Raw genomic sequence first — 17,043 nt, forward strand, 5'->3', positions numbered from 1 at the left:
TGGTCAGTTGATCGACGGTCGACGCTCTGTTCGACGCTATCAGTGTATTGCTGTAGTTTGAGTTTCAGTTTCCCGGCCACAAGTTTGGCCAAATAAACAGTTTCATCTCGGACGTGCTGACTGCTGTCTTCGTCGACGTCACGACCACGTGACATCTGGTGGAGGTGCTGCTTCATGATCCGGACGCCACCGCGGAGCGCTGACCCAAGCCCAAGCCGCGAAGAAGACGACTCTAAGGACAACCCGGATCCTCGAAGAACCAGTCGCCGGCAGAAGGGACTACAACCAGAGTACGGGCTCCTTCCCGAAAACGCCAGGCAGCCGAAGACCGTCACATCGACCACCGAGACGATGACAGACCCCCTGCCGCCTACAACGGTAGTGATGCAACAGCCAAGGGAGCCACCAACTTTCCGTGGATCGTCGTTTGAAGACCCGGAGAGCTGGCTGGAGACGTACGAGCGAGTCGCCGCCTTCAACCACTGGGACACTGAAGAGAAGCTACGCCACGTCTACTTCTACTTAGAAGACACCGCGAAGACGTGTTTCGAAAACCATGAATCGAGCCTTCAATCCTGGGACCTCTTTCGGACGACGTTCCTCAATACCTTCGCAAGCATCGTCCGCAAGGAAAAGGCCGCTGCTTTGCTGGAGACAAGAGCACAGCTACTGAATGAGACGGTCACTATCTACACGGAAGAGATGACGCGATTTTTCCGCCTGGCCGATGCTGCCATGCCTGAGGAAAAAAAGGTGCGCTTCCTTATGCGGGGAGTGAAACAAGACCTTTTTGCAGGATTGGTGCGCAACCCACCGAAAACTGTCACCGAATTCCTAAAGGAGGCTACAACAATTGAAAAATCCCTCGAGATTAGGACGAAGCAGTACAACCGCTCAACCCTGTCGACAGGCTACACCGAAGCGCACTCGCTAGACACCGACGACCTACGGGAAACCATCAGAGCGATAGTGCGGGAGGAGCTGCGCAAGCTGTTGCCTTCAGCGCAGCCTCAAGTGGATTCGATCGCCGACATAGTCCGCGAGGAAATCCAGCAGTCGCTGGGCACCCCCTATGCAGCGCAGCCGCAGCTGCAAGCAATGAACTATGCTGCTGCAGCCCGACGCAACGCCCCCCCTCCTCGCCCGCGTCAAGACGCCGCGCCGCCGCAGCAGTTCCGCCGCCAGGCACCGCCCCCACCACCAACGACGCCATACCGCCCGCCGACAGGACAAGGATGCGCCCCCCGAAAGACCGACGTTTGGCGTGCCCCTGACAACCGCCCGCTCTGCTACCACTGCGGGGAGGCCGGCCACACGTACCGCCGCTGCCAATACCGACAGATGGGGCTACGCGGAATCGCCATCAACGCGCCGCGCCCGCAGCCAGGCGAACGGCCTCGCGACATTGACGACTACCTCACCGGAACACAGTGGCAAGAACGACGACCTTCCCGATCGCCGTCACCCGGCCGCTACATGTCACCGCGCCGCCGGCAGTACACGGGCCCAAACCGGGGCCGGTCGCCTAGCCCGTATCCGGGAAACTAAGGGCAGCAACCGATGGAGGTGCGGTTGCTGTACGACGAAATGCCGAAGATCCTCCGCGGCCGCCGACGACGACAACGCGACGAGACCTTCAGAACACGACGCAAACCGGACGGAGCCCTCACGACGAAATTTCGCGGCCCGAAGAAAACCTGACGACGCAACGTCGAAACAGCGGGACCAATCGACGAAGCCGTGATCCGACGCCACGACCTAACCGCAACGCAAGACGACGGACTAGCGACCTCGATGTTCTTATCGACGGCCACAGCGTCACAGCTCTCGTCGACACCGGAGCCGACTATTCCGTCGTCAGTGGGCCATTCGCCACCAAGCTGAAGAAAGTAAAGACCGCTTGGAGTGGACCCGAAATCCGGACAGCTGGAGGCCACCTGATAACGCCGATTGGTGTCTGCACGGCGAGAGTCACCATCGATAACCGGACTTATCCTGCGAGCTTTGTAATCCTACAAAACTGCTCCAGGGATGTGATACTCGGAATGGACTTCCTAAGTGACCACGGCGCCGTTATCGACCTGAGGTCTGAGTCGATAACACTAGCCTCAGACAAAGCGCTCCCACCCCACGCGACGCCAAGGAACCATGCACTGAAGGTGATAGAAGAGCAGGTGACCGTTCCGCCGCGCTCCAGCGTCATTATTTCCGTCGGCACCGAAAAACCTGCGAACCTTGAAGGCGTAATCGACGGCGATCAGCAACTACTCCTGAACCGTCAAATTTGCGTCGCAAGAGGTATCGCCGAGCTGCATGACGGTAAAGCAAAGGTACTGCTGACAAACTTCAGCCACGAATATAGGCACCTCAACATGGGTGCGACGGTTGCCTACATCGACGAATGTGTAGCCGCCAGCGATGCTTTCGCCCTCTTCGATGCTGCCGAACCTGCTTCGACGAATAGAGGTCCCGAACCGGATTTTGACGTCAACCCGAGCCTTCCGAAGGTCAAGCAAGACCAGCTCAAAACCCTGCTCCTGCAATACAAGGACTGTTTCTCGTCGTCATCTCGGGTCCGACAAACGCCCCTTGCTAAGCACCGCATTATAACAGAAGAAAATTCTCGACCACTCCGACAGAGCCCCTACAGAGTTTCGACGCGAGAACGTGAGGCCATAAAGAAACAAGTGGACGAAATGCTTCGCGACGACATCATCCAGCCTTCAAAGAGTCCGTGGGCGTCACCCGTGGTGTTAGTGAAGAAGAAGGACGGGACACTGCGCTTCTGCGTTGATTATCGGCGCCTGAATAAAATCACGAAGAAGGACGTGTACCCCCTCCCACGGATAGACGACACCCTGGATCGACTTCACAACGCGACGTACTTTTCGTCGATGGACCTCAAGACCGGCTATTGGCAGATCGAAGTAGACGAAAGAGACCGAGAAAAGACCGCTTTTATAACGCCCGACGGCCTCTTTGAGTTCAAGGTCATGCCTTTCGGTCTTTGCTCGGCACCTGCGACGTTCCAGCGCGTCATGGACACCGTACTGGCCGGATTGAAGTGGCAGACGTGCCTTGTGTATTTGGACGACGTCGTCGTGTTTTCCTCGACCTTCGACGAGCATCTCCGGCGGCTTGAGGCAGTACTTCAAGCAATCAAGACCTCTGGACTGACCCTGAAGCCAGAAAAGTGCCGATTCGCATACGACGAGCTCCTGTTTCTGGGTCATGTGATCAGCAAGTCTGGAGTGCGCCCAGACCCGCGGAAAACAGCTGCCATTGCTGACTTCGCGCCACCCACCGACAAGAAGGCCGTGCGCCGATTTCTCGGCTTATGCGCCTATTACAGACGCTTCGTCAAAAACTTTTCACGGATCGCCGAACCACTGACGCTTCTCACGAAGGCTAACTGTGGAATTCAGGTGGGAAACGGCGCAAGTGCAAGCATTTCAAGAACTTAAACGACGCCTGCAGACGCCACCCATACTTGCGCATTTCGACGATTGCGCCGATACGGAAATACACACCGACGCAAGCAGCGTAGGACTCGGTGCCGTCCTTGTGCAAAAGACTGACGGGCTTGAAAGGGTTATCATTATGCTAGCCGGTCACTATCCAAGGCAGAAGCCAACTATTCCACAACAGAAAAGGAATGCCTTGCCATCATCTGGGCTACGTCAAAGTTTCGCCCCTACCTCTATGGCAGGCCCTTCAAAGTTGTCAGTGACCATCACGCCTTATGTTGGCTAGCTAACTTGAAGGACCCTTCAGGTCGTCTCGCACGATGGAGTCTGAGGCTTCAAGAATTTGACATTACCGTCGTGTACAAGTCCGGACGAAAACACTCTGACGCCGACTGCCTGTCCCGAGCCCCCGTCGACGCGCCGCCGCAAGAGGACGACGACGACTGCTTCCTCGGAACTATAAGTGCCGACGACTTCGCCGAAAGGCAACGAGCCGACGCGGAACTGGGGGGCCTTATGGAGTACCTCGAGTGCAAGACCGCCGTTGTTCCGAAGGTATTCAAGCGAGCACTGCCGTCGTTTTTCTTACGGAACGGCGTTCTCATGAAGAAGAACTTTTCGGCACTTCGAACCGACTACCTTCTTGTCGTGCCCTCATCATTGCGACCAGAGGTCCTCCAGGCCCTACACGACGACCCGACGGCTGGGCACCTCGGTGTTTCCCGCACGCTCGCCAGAATACAGGAAAAATACTACTGGCCACGCCTTGCTGCCGACGTCGCCCACTACGTTAAGACTTGCCGAGATTGCCAGCGACGGAAGACACCGCCGACGAGGCCCGCGGGACTTCTGCAGCCAATCGAACCACCTCACCGGCCGTTCCAGCAAATCGGGATGGACCTACTGGGGCCGTTCCCGACGTCGACTTCCGGCAACAAGTGGATCGTCGTAGCAACTGACTACCTCACCCGCTACGCCGAGACAAAGGCCTTGCCCAAAGGCAGTGCCGCCGAGGTAGCCAAGTTCTTCGTGGAGAACATCGTCTTGCGACATGGCGCCCCAGAGGTCCTCATCACAGACAGAGGTACCGCCTTTACTGCGGACCTAACTCAGGCGATCTTAAAATACAGCGAGACGAGCCACCGCCGCACCACCGCCTACCACCCGCAGACCAATGGCCTCACCGAGCGTCTAAATAAGACCATCGCCGACATGCTGGCCATGTACGTCGACGTTGAGCACAAGACGTGGGACGCCGTCCTTCCGTACGTGACCTTCGCTTACAACACGGCCGTCCAAGAAACGACGCAGATGACGCCGTACAAGTTGGTCTACGGAAGGAGCCCGGCGACGACGCCATGCTACCGAACGTCACCGACGAAGAAAACCTCGACGCCGCCGGCTTACTTACAACGTGCCGAGGAAGCTCGACAGCTCGCCCGCCTGCGCATCAAGACCCAGCAGCACACCGACAGCCGTCGCTACAATCTTCGATGACGCTTCGTGGAATACCAGCCCGGTGACCGTGTCTGGGTCTGGACGCCGATACGCCGACGTGGGCTTAGCGAAAAACTCCTTCGGCGATACTTCGGCCCATACAAGGTTCTTCGACGTCTCGGCGCTCTTGACTACGAGGTCATCCCGGACGGCATTACCAACTCCCAGCGACGCCGCGCACGACCTGAAGTCGTCATGTCGTGCGCCTTAAGCCGTTTTTTGCACGTTAGCGAACCTGGAGACTCTACTTTTACCTTTGTTATTGTAATTTATTTATGTATGCTACTTGTTTTTTTTCTCTCTTCTTGATCTTTCACAAGCATCGGGACGATGCTTTTTTCAGAGGGGGGCAATGCCACGCCCACTTCTTGTTTCATTTTATGTTTTTTGGGTTTGACCAGCAAGGACGGTTATCAACGCTCGAGGCTGTCCGCGAAGCAGTGTTCGAGAAGCTTCTCGATTGTAGTAGATCGTTTTGTTAAGATTTCGCGCCGCACGCGAATGTTCCAGCTTTATCGAGAGATAACGCCGCCACCAGCGATATCGCTGGAAAGTTCGATAGCGCCTGTATAAAAGCCGACGCACTTGGCCGCTGGTCAGTTGATCGACGGTCGACGCTCTGTTCGACGCTATCAGTGTATTGCTGTAGTTTGAGTTTCAGTTTCCCTGCCACAAGTTCGGCCAAATAAACAGTTTCATCTCGGACGTGCTGACTGCTGTCTTCGTCGACGTCACGACCACGTGACAATATTTTGGCACATTTTGATTTTCATAAATTTGTGTTTTACATTTTTAGCAGTTTCATCATTCTAAAGTTTAAATTTATATCAGTCCTACAAGCCAAAATCATAATTATAACTTTTGGACTGCAACTGTAAATTTTTTTCTCGAAGGTGGTGACCTACCTTAAAAGAGTTGAAGTGTTGGGCGAGTTGACGCTTGGACATATAAACCATCTTGAGTTGCGCAACGAGACAGAACAGAAATGGCCTGTGCTCGTTTGCTCCTTTCTGTTGTCCTGTCTCGTCGCGCTACTCAAGATGGTTTATATGTAGTAAACGGTGAGAGTGTAATCAGAGAAAGCGGTGTGACAGCTAGAAGAGCGTCGGCTAAGGTTGCCATCCTGCGGCATGTTAAAAAGTAAAAAAAAAAGTCCACGCATCTCCACGAAGTGAATCATGACGAGTGGGCGAAGCTCTGGGTATGGTATGGGTAAGTAACCGTACGTTACCCAAGCGTTGTCCCATATAATGTAAATTGAGTGACATAAAGTGACATAAAGAGTCGACGGCAAAGCTAAGTCCAAAGGTTCATAATGTCTACGTTGAAGTCGCCGACTAGGATAAAGTGTTTGTACTTGTAGTTGTTTTATATTGTTTTGTCACAATTAGGACTGATGTTCGTCTATTGTAAACCCTTTTTGATTCACATACACACATATGTTTCGATTATAGCAACGGTTTTCTATATACCGTGACAGCGGACAGGGAGAGTCGACGACCAAGCTAGGTCCTAAGGTCCATAATATTTACGTTGAAGTCGCCGACTAGTATAAATAATGTGTGCTTGTAGGTGTTTTATATTGCTTTGTCACAATTATGAGGGATATTAGTGTATTGTTAAACCTGATGTTTCGGTTTTACATAGTACTGTGCCGTGCGCACGGATGCCAAACGGACGGGCAAGCCTCGGCCTTAAGGTGCTTCGCCCCTAACAGAACACCACGGCCGGACTAGAGGAAAACGCAACGCGCGTCGTGTCTCCCGTCCAGCCCGGCCGTGATTTTTCTCGGGGCGAGTGGGGAACGCGGTGTTAAGAGGCAGGCGCTCGTCGCAGAGCTATTTTTAATATAGATGGATGCTATGAGCGAGGCCGAGGCTTGGGCTGAGGTCGCCACCTCGCGGTGTGTTAAGGCATGAACAAAATTGCACTTCTATTGATAACGCACCGAATGGGACGAACGAGTAGCAACGACGCGTTGCAGGAGCTAATCGCGAAGGCCACGGTCGTGATGCATTACTTTACTACGCCGCTCCCAGACGGCGACACCACCCGCCGACCAAGGTCGCCGCAAAAGGAAAGAGTGAGATATAAAAGGCGCGTTTGTAAAGCCTCCAGAGTGTGTGGTGGTGGCGCAATGGATAATATGCCTGGCATCTGTTGGCGTCGCCCGAAAGGTCTTGGGTTCGACTCCCGTTGGTGGAACTTTTTTTGAAGTTCTTATTTGCCAGCTGAACATGTGCATTTCTTTGATGTCATTTCTGTGACGGAAATACGTCACTGAAGTCTTGGTGGACCCCGGCATAACACACTTTCGTGTTAAAAAAATTTGAGGGTTTCAGGATCGACCCCACGCATTACACAACTTGTGACAAGTGAATGTGCATTTGTGGCAGACATCAAGGCTTAAACTTCGGGCGTTTCCCACTACCATGAAGTTGTGTAAAGAGGCATTCAAAACAAGGTTTAACGTCCCGTCCAAAGCCTTCAATCCTCACAGGTGCCAGGTTGTGCAGCCAATATGCAGACAGCTGAGGCGAGCGCACAGCGAACATTCTGCGCCAAGATAGCAAGCCAGTGCGATTGGTAGGTTGAGCATGTAGCCGATTGCGTGCAGCACATGTGTGATTCAATCGGCGCTTTTCTGACGGCGCCGTTACCTGCTCTTTAACAAGGAGTCCTTTCTTTAAAGCGTCTAAGCGCAAGTACTTCTTCATAGCTTTGCTGCGCATGGTCTGGCTTTGCGCTTCGCATCATTCGTTCGTTCAGAGAGAGGCAGGGCGTCTCATGAGTAACAACATACCTCATGTGCATTGTATAGCTTCTAGAATTTAGAGGAGACCAGCTGTAAGCGTGGTAGCGTTCACTAAAGGCGGAGCGACATAAATGGAAAAATAAAAACACGGTAATCGTTCTAACACTACCGTAAACAAAGCGCGATCGCTTACCTTCGAGGACGAAAATTTGAAGTGGGATTTCAAGTGGTTCAAAGTGGTACCACTTGCTTTGAAGTGGCCACTTAAGTGGTACCACTTGGACAACAAGTGGTCCCACTTGCTGTCAAGTGGTTTTCAAAGTGGTCCCACTTGCTTTCAAGTGGTCAGTGAAGCGGTAGCACTTGGACAACAACTGGTCCCGCTTGCTGCCAAGTGGCTGTTCAAATTGTGCCATTTGACCACACTGACTTCCACTGATGCATATTGGTTGAAAGTGGCCCTATCTGGATCATAATTCATACCACTAAAACAGTTCTGTTTGCAGTTAAGTTGTTTAAGTTGAATAACAATTGACCAGATCTCTACAATAGATAAGCTAGATTTCACTGGTGCCCTAAATGTTTCATTCAAGTAGCTGCTAAAATGGTACAGATTTATTTTTAATCTACTATACATATGGCATCTATCTCCAACCTTCATTACTTGGAAAAATAAGTAAACACAGCAGCTCATTTTGCTTGTAACTTTGCATTATGTGGCACCAACAGCTCTAAATATTGAGCATTTCTGAATATACAGCTTCTTCATTGTTGCCGATGCAATTTATGTAATACTTTGCGTATGTATCACGCAAATGCAAAAATTGCGAAAACATAGTTGAGCTTGAAAAAGAGGAGCTTTATTAAACACAAATGTATACACAAAGCCAGAAATTTAACAGAAAAATCTTGGAAACAGTTACAGGAACAACTGGTGAAGTTTTTGAATTTTGACAGAAACGCCTTACTTAACCCACTACAAAAAAAAGCATCAGAGGGTCTAAAAATATTTGCGGTCATAAAAATATGTCGCCAAGCAAATGTGGTGAAACAGCACCTAAAAGGCTTTGGTGAAAGATATGGCAATGGTAAAATGAGAAATATCTCTACGACCAAATGCACAGATGAATTTAAACATAAAAAATTTAAGTGATGTCCCAATTAAATGCCAAACAGTGACAAAACTTCAAGCATTTATCCCTAAGCAGTAATGCACTGCTCACTGCCATTTTCTTTTGTTAGCACAGCAGCCACTAAAGCTGACATCTGCTGCTCACTCTAGGAGATTGGGTAAAAACCACTCTGGGCAATCTAAACACGTTTTCAATGATGCTGAGCAGTTTGCTGTTTAGTTTGTTTAAGAAGTCACGTCCGTTAACATGGACAGTGGTAGTGAAATAAAACAAAATGCAACTGTCACATGATCAAACTTAGCTCCCAATTCAGTGGCTTTTCAAGCAAAAGCCTTCCATTACAGTACTGAAGGTGCAGTACAAGCTAGAAAAAGGGAAATTGGGGTGCCCATGGGCGAAATCGGAAAAAGAAAAATTAGGAGGAAACATGCTAAGAAGTCACTTTAGTTTAGCTCTCCGAATAGTTTATGCAAACTGTGGATGTTTCGCATTTCTTTTAGACATTTGAACAAACGGTTTCTCCAGCCGACAACTACAAATCATTTTCCATGATACATATCAATATGGAAGTTCAGACATTTTTTGCGTATTTGTTAATAAAGAATTATAGCATTATAACCAACTATACTTCAGCTGCTGACCTGAAAGTCGCGGGTTCGAACTCGGCCGCGGCAGTCACATTTCCGTGGAGGCACAATGTAAGAGATTTCGGCCCACGTGAAAGAACCCTAGACAGACGAAACTTTTCGAGCCCTCCACAACGGCGTGGCTCATAATCATATCGTGGTAAAAGCCTAAATATTATAACAAATTACACAATACTTCATTTTGCCTAAACGTGTGCCTATAAGATAGTAAAAACTAATAATCTATGTTCACACTCCTTTAAAAATATCACACCATCTCCCGCTAAAGGGGACCATGAGGCGATACGAAGCAGTGTTTCGGCATGTAGAGCCCGCGTTTCAGATGTGGAGTGGTGAGGGGGAAAGAGGAGAGGGGAATGGAGAGGGGAAGGGGAAAGGGGAGGGGTAAGGGAAGAGGTGATGCGGAGAGGGGAGGGGAAGGGGGAGGGGAGAGGGGGAAATGGGAGGAGAGGAGAGAGAAGGAGTGGAGAGGGGGTGGGAAAGGGAAATGAGAGGGGGAAAGGGAAGGGGAGAGGTGATGTGGAGAGGGAAAAGGGAGAGATGGAGTGGAGAGGGGAAGTGGAGAAGGTTTGCGCATGCGCAGTAAGGGTGGTCACGCCGCACACCACCGCCACCACCACCGGATTGAACTCCGCTATAAGATGCTTCACATCTAAAACTGTCCGGAAATTGGCATTGTACACAAATGCAAGCAGAGCTTAAAATGACCCAAAGCGGTTGCACAATTCAGCAAACAACTTCCCATTAAGTTCAAGGCACACACATGGACGCAGGGATTTTGAGAGGGAATGCACCTTTTTAGAGCCAGAATTGACAGCTTCATTCAGGTGGTCAACCTCTTCAAAGTCGGTGATATGGTACACATCCGAGATAATAAAAATTTTGGATGTACCATCCACCTCAGAAACGTCCACTATGTGTTCCACCCTTGTGTCCTCACCTCCCACCTTTACTACATTTGAATCTGGTTTGAGGGTTGCGGACTTGTAATTCTTACTGTGGATTGTGCAGCCTTCTGCTAAGAGACGACTATATACGTCAAGTTTGACAACTCCAGAAATGTTTTCCATTATGTAATGTGACAGCTCCCTAGAAGGTGCCTGCGGTCTTCCAAGTAATTTAAATCTTGGATGTTTGCTCCTCTTTGCTTGTATACATAGCTTCTGGACTTCTTGCGATGCCATAGACTGAAGGAAGTGGAAGTTGTTCAAAAAAAGGATGCGCGATAGGATTTGGAAAGGAATGCCATTAGAAGACGACACTAGATTTACTAGGCGCCCCATGTTGGTCTCAAACTCAAAGCACGAAACTGCCCAGAGTGGCCCATGCAGCAGTACGCTCTTGGACAAATGCAGTAACGTGTGCACATTCGAAGTCATTTCACCTGCACCATAGTGACACTGGGTCATTACCTCGAATTCTGTGATTTTTCTGGTGCTGATATCTACATCGTCTGCTGTCACACGGCTCTTCAAGAGAGTGTAGACAGCAGACACCAAAAGCGCAAAATGTTCAAAAAACACAGCTTCCAAGATGCCTTTCAGGCACGGAAGGCTGTAATAAAGCAGCCAAGCCTCCCACTCAGACGCCTTCCAGTACTTCCTCAGTTTGAGAGACCTTGGCACCCTGTTGAAACATAGTGGAGGTCTCTGGCTTAGGAGGCGACCGTCTATTTCGGCTAAAGTTTTGGCACTTCCAATGTAATGCGCCTTGCCCACATTTGAACCCCAAATGTCTGTCATCTGGCGCACGAGACCAAGCAAGACAGTGTGCATAACATCAGGACGAAAGCTCCACAGAATGTCAAAGCTCGGCACATTAATGAGAGGCGAAGGTCCTTTTACACCTCTGATAGAGCGTTGAAGGTCTGCTGCCGTTTGCATGTCTGACACCATCATAGCTGCATCTCTGTCTGGCAGTCACGGGTACAGGATACTTGACGCTACCTGCACAATGAAACATGGTTTTTAGAGCACTCTTCAGATATTCGACAACTTCACATGACACATGTAGGGGTGAGTAATAATACTGCACCTTCAATGAACTCTCCAGGGTGCAGGCACCATGAACAGCCATAGTAACCGTTAAACTGCAAGGCATTCTGCATTGAAGCCCTGGCTGGAGCATCTGCAACGCCTGTAATGCAGTACACCTAAAAAAATAACAGCAAGTCACTTTTTTTTAGCTCCAAACAAACAAGCTAAATAAATGGCAGCGTTGATAACATGAATCAACGAAGGTAACGTAATTCATATCAACTAGTACAAAACATAAACGTTCACAGAATGCAATCAGAGGTATTATTATTCACATGAAACATTATAAAACAAAAAGGATCACAGTGGTGTGCAGAAACAGCAATATTTCAGAGGCAAAACCTTCACATTAACTGCAATAAAAAAAGCAAGAGAAAGAAAATGAATTAAACAAAGTTAGCCTGTGAGGAGAATGCAGTCCCTGGTTTCCAGAGATGAATTTCAAGGGTCAACACTGCAATAACAGATATACTCTTACATACCTTTGAATGCAGCTGTTCCCCATTATGGCTCCAGTGAATTCCTTCGGAGGAAGGCTCCTTCATCTGTTCCGCGAACGCCTCAAGAAGTATAGTCATATCAGGGTGCTTTGTGCCGTACCACAACAGAGCGCAAATAACGTTTCTCCAGCGAATGGGCGGTGGCAGCTCGTTGATTGTCAGATGCACCGGCCAGATAGAATAGTTCGACGATTTAAACATGGGACTTCCGTCTGCAATCACAGTTAATGTAATGTCTTGTCTCCTGCAGCCAAGCGTCTGTCGCTGCTTCTTCTAGAAGGCGCCATCAGTGATGTCTCTCATCGCGTCCGCGATGTTTTCATTTTCTCTACGTTTTCTACTCACAAATTCATAAAGTTCTTGCCTCAAGGTATCGCCTGCAAGTACAGAAGCGAGCTGCTTTTTCAGTGGCAAGCTCACGAAAAAGGAACCTTTTCCTGACAACTGGCGACCAGTGTAGTGCTTTCCACAACACGTGCCAGCCATTCTGTTGCGCTCTTCTAAGCTCCGGCCTGTCTTTGCTAACAGACGATGACACTCGGGACAGTAGAAGAAGAAATTCATCTCTTCTCGTGAAGCTCCAGAAAACTTCCTGAAGAGGCATTTGCTGTCAGGTAGTACATCAGTTCCCAAGAGTTGGTTGCTGTACTTCAAGAGATCCTCAGTAGCAGTCCTCCCCGCCACGGTGGTCTAGTGGTTATGGCACTCGACTGCTGACCCGAAGGTCGCGGGATCGAATCCCGGCCGCGGCGGCTGCATTTTCGGTGGAGGCGGAAATGTTTGAGGCCCGTGTACTTAGATTTAGGTGCACGTTAAAGAACCCCAGGTGGTCGAAATTTCCGAAGCCCTCCACTACGGCGTCTCTCATAATCATATGGTGGTTTTGGGACGTTAAACCCCAGATATTATTATTATTATCAGTAGCAGTCCATGTCAGTCCGTGCTTTATGGCGAAGTCAATAGCCAGCACAAGAGCGTCCCCAACAGACAGTTTGTTTCCGCTGCCGATAGGACGCTGAAACTATATCCGAAAGAAGCTGGAGCTGGAGAAAGTGTTGGTAGGCTGGGCTAAGTTTGATTCAGCACATGGAGATTCACCATCACTTGCGGTTGATTCATCTTCAACGATAGGGCGGTAACTGTAGTCACTGGTGTCTTCTGCCGGTTCACTTCCACACCGACTATCCGGGAAATCAGGGCGATCTGCGGTTGCTGTAGGCGTACCCGAATTAACGTTCGAATCAGGCTCCGATGAACATGGTAGCGCCCTTTTTCTGATCTCTTGCAACGTCGATCTAGGGAGGGAATCATTCCTTGCTGCAGGCTCGAGGTATCGCTTGCGGCTTTTTCTGTTCGTACTCATTTTTTTCGGTCGTTAATTCGACACGGCTCACGAAAAGCACATAATGCCTGCAGTTGGCATTATAATGACAGAAAAATCAAAACACGTCGATACAACTAAATGAACGGTAGCAACAAAACGCGTGGTTTGCGTGTTTGGCTTAATGCTTGGCTTGCACTAGTTCTTTAATTTTTCAAAGCCAGCCATTTTGCGTGCCAAAAGCATGGCGCTCATCCTGTTGCCTCTGTTTCCTTTTTCGCTGTAGCCTCTTTTCTTCATGCTCAAACTGAGCTGCGCTATACCAATACGATATCATAATAACTTGCCCAATCTGCAGTACATGACCAAAAGTACGTCATTGCCGCCATGTGGTTGAAAATGGTTATGTAGGCTTATACATAGCCCATATCCAAGCCAGTCCAATCCATCCTTATTGTCCCGATTCAATGGCTGCCGCACCTTGTACAAATTTTGCAGCAGGTCGTAGCATGTTTTAGTGGTTTTAGCGCCTCTTTGAAAGCCTGCAAACACAAGTATTTAGTTGACGCCGTGGTCATCATGTCCACCGAAAGAATGTTCGCACTTCTGCGCTTCTTAGATGCATTCGATAAGAAGGAGTACGTTGTTCCAGCTAGTAACGTGAAAGATTTTCATCCCCGAAATTACCAATATTTCAGCAACAACAAGGTGTACACTACATTCTGAGTAGAAGAGGAAAATCCGGAGAACAACGGACCATATCTATCCCAAGTTCTCCTACTGGCAAGTAAGTAATCGACCATTGGTTACTACCGTGTGCATCACTTGTGTGCGCTGGTAGTAGCCACGTGTGTAGTGAGTGCACTGAAATAACTTTATTGAAGATATCACTCGCCAGCAAATTCTGCTGAAATCTCGTGTTTGTTGGCAGAATAATGCGAAGTTCTACTGCGTGCGCTGTCGCTCTACAGTTTGAGCATGCAAAAAGTACATGTAATGTAGTACCCGCATTCGATTCTTGGTCAGCATCAGAAAGTTCACATGGGCCTCCCAGTACCTTGGATATTTTAGCACATCCACTTTGTGAAGCAATAAACTATCCGTTTTACGTGTGTACAAAAGTTACTTCGTTTTGTTCCAGCTAATTCACTGGCATTATATCTGCACTCATACAATATGTACATGTGCAGTTATCATTTTCATCTGCTTTCGAAGAAAGATGTTCTTTCAACACTTGTGTAAGCCTCATATTGAGATCGTAGCAAAAAGAATCTAAATCTTGATTGCACACTTTAAGTACTCCTAACTCATTTAAATCAAAAGTGTGATGTAAACTGAGCCGACAAGCGCAGCTTGTTATCAGCATATTGGTATAAAACATTTGGATGCACACAAGTTCAGCTTGCTAGTTAAATGGTTAATTGGGCACTGGGACAAAAAGACATGTGGATGCTATAACTGCATGTTTTGTGTGCTAAGCAGCTAAGTGTTGGCTATGTTCAATTTTTTTAGGTTGTGAGTGAGTTTTACAGTTCTGCACTGCATCACATAGATTCTAGAGAAGAGCTGGAAAATAAAAAAGCGAACACGAGACCTTCGCGGAGGCGTGATCAACCCATCAGACATGAGATAGGAGGTGGCAGCGAGACCGATGCACCAGCACCACAGAAGCGGGCATCCAAGCAGGTAGAGTCCATGAAATTTTTTTCATTGCCTTTGCATACCTTTGCAGGCCAACAAGAAAGCTAAACGCAATGGGGAAGAGGCTAAGAAAAATGCCTATGCAAGCATATTAAAAGAACACAATGCGAAGCTCCTCACATAAAAATGAAGCCGCCCGTGCTGCTCAGGCATGTGTCCTTAAATATTTGCTTATGCCATAATTATTCGCAATGCCCATAGACTGTCGCGCCACCGAGCGGAATTCAGGAGCGTCCTCTCGAGGAGGGTTAGTAGACGACAAAATGGCGGCACTATGCTGTCGCTCCCTATTTCAGCTGTGCTAGCCTCAGTGTTAACGCGTTGGCAAGAAGGAACACTACGACTTTGCATGTTCCCCTGCATCAGTGAACAAACCGGGCCCTCCGTGACACGAGAAATCTGATTCGTTCTTGCGAGACGCGAAGTTTTCGTGAAAATACGTGGCAACTCGCGCTTTCAATGCTAGCCCACAGTGTACACATACTATCAGCTTCGCGAGGCTTTCTGTAGCCACGTAGGTAAGTTAAATGTTATCGTCTGACATATTCAGTTGAAGCCTCACCCTGTTTTACTTGCATATATAATTGGTCAATGTTTCTTGTAGTGCATGAGTCCCATAACATTGTACGCGGGAGGGAGGTCGCGCGGGCTCGCGATGTGCCTCATGTATAACTGAGCGATCTCAAGTTGGCGCTACAATAAAATAAGCCCTCTATCCCTTGTCAGCAAAGCGCTGTTACGAATCGTGCGAGCGACGTTTCAATCATTCGAGGACGCGTCTGCTCGGACGCCTTTCGTGGAGCGAACGCTTTCCATCCACGCCGTCCTTCGCCAGTGTGTTGGGTTTCATAGCCACCGCTGCGCCGCTTGTTTTTGTACGTTTGTTGATAGGTGGCAGCACACTGCAAGCGATTTGCTTGTTGACCGGTCTGAGAGCAAAACGTTCTCCGCGCCCAGACGTCTCTCTAATTGTAAACGTGGTGCGCGGAGTGGTCGAAGTCGTTCGGTGGAGGAAATTATTCAGATTGCTTTCAGCAGTGATGTTGAAAGAAACCATCTTGACGATGAGGATTTTCCACTGGACGTAGAAGACTGTGAAAGCACCGAGAGTGACAGCGACGATGAACCACCAGCTGCTAACTCACGAGGAGCGAGTTGCACTTCACGTCCCCTCGTGCGTTAATGTTCTTTCACGCTCGTAAGTCACTTTGATTGTATTTAATGTGTAATATCCTTGAGCGAGATCGAAAAAGGGCGAAGCAATGAATGCGATAGCAAGGAACTAATGCTATACGAAGTGAGGCTCGCCAATGGATAGTCTCAGTTTGAACAGCGCTTCTGTTGCAAAGGCGGCCGAAGCAGCGAAGGAAACTAGCGTGCTTCAAGTTTCGAGCTGTGACACTCGATAGTTCGCGCGCTCATCTTCTGTTTGTTCGTTTGGCGGCGTCCCTGAGCTCGAGTGACATTCGTACGCGCCGTAACATGAGCGCGGACATCACGGTGAAAGCGTGAAACATTCCTCTACCCCTCGCCACGAGGAAAACCGCGCGAGCAGACAGCGGAGGCAAGCTTCTCCCATGCTCAAATATAAGAAGAAGCGAGCGAGCTCGCCGACGACTTTTAAGGCGGCGGTCTCACTCCGGCGGCACGAACACGTCGTTTTTGTCACTTTTCCAACCGACGCGGCGGCTGTTCTCCGTGCTTGATATAGTTGACTTATATATCATTGAAAAGCTTGATCTTTGTACTTTCAAATATATTTATTAAAAACAAGTCAACCATTAGTATTTGGGGATGGATAGCCAAGAATAAGCGCAAGTTACACGGTTTTGGCTGACTGTGCCTCAGCAGTGACCATTTTTTAAAAAATCTGCTACAGTTACAGCACTGTTCTTTGCGCAGCACATTCAAGACATATTTACCTATTTTCTCAACGTAGCAAATTGATGTTGGACTTCTACTTTTTTGTTGCTGAGCTTTTGAAAA

At 49.0% G+C, this 17,043-nt stretch overlaps 2 protein-coding genes across 2 annotated transcripts in view; one reads left to right on the forward strand and one right to left on the reverse strand.

Annotated features, from left to right (window-relative positions):
- Positions 1-10,197: 10,197 nt before the first annotated feature.
- LOC119382225 (uncharacterized) lies at positions 10,198-11,394 on the reverse strand. Its single transcript, XM_049412754.1, has one exon. It carries the CDS (start codon positions 11,392-11,394, stop codon positions 10,198-10,200), a length of 1,197 nt encoding a protein of 398 aa, XP_049268711.1.
- A 2,556-nt stretch (positions 11,395-13,950) lies between these two features.
- LOC119382226 (uncharacterized) overlaps positions 13,951-17,043 on the forward strand; it is a 34,402-nt gene continuing 31,309 nt past the window's right edge. Inside the window, exon 1 of the mRNA XM_037649939.1 lies at positions 13,951-14,064. Within this exon, the coding sequence (XP_037505867.1) occupies positions 13,951-14,064 (114 nt within the window). The remainder of the gene's footprint in view (positions 14,065-17,043) is intronic.

Source organism: Rhipicephalus sanguineus, chromosome 2, assembly GCF_013339695.2.
Source record: "Rhipicephalus sanguineus isolate Rsan-2018 chromosome 2, BIME_Rsan_1.4, whole genome shotgun sequence".
Lineage (NCBI taxonomy): Eukaryota > Metazoa > Arthropoda > Arachnida > Ixodida > Ixodidae > Rhipicephalus > Rhipicephalus sanguineus.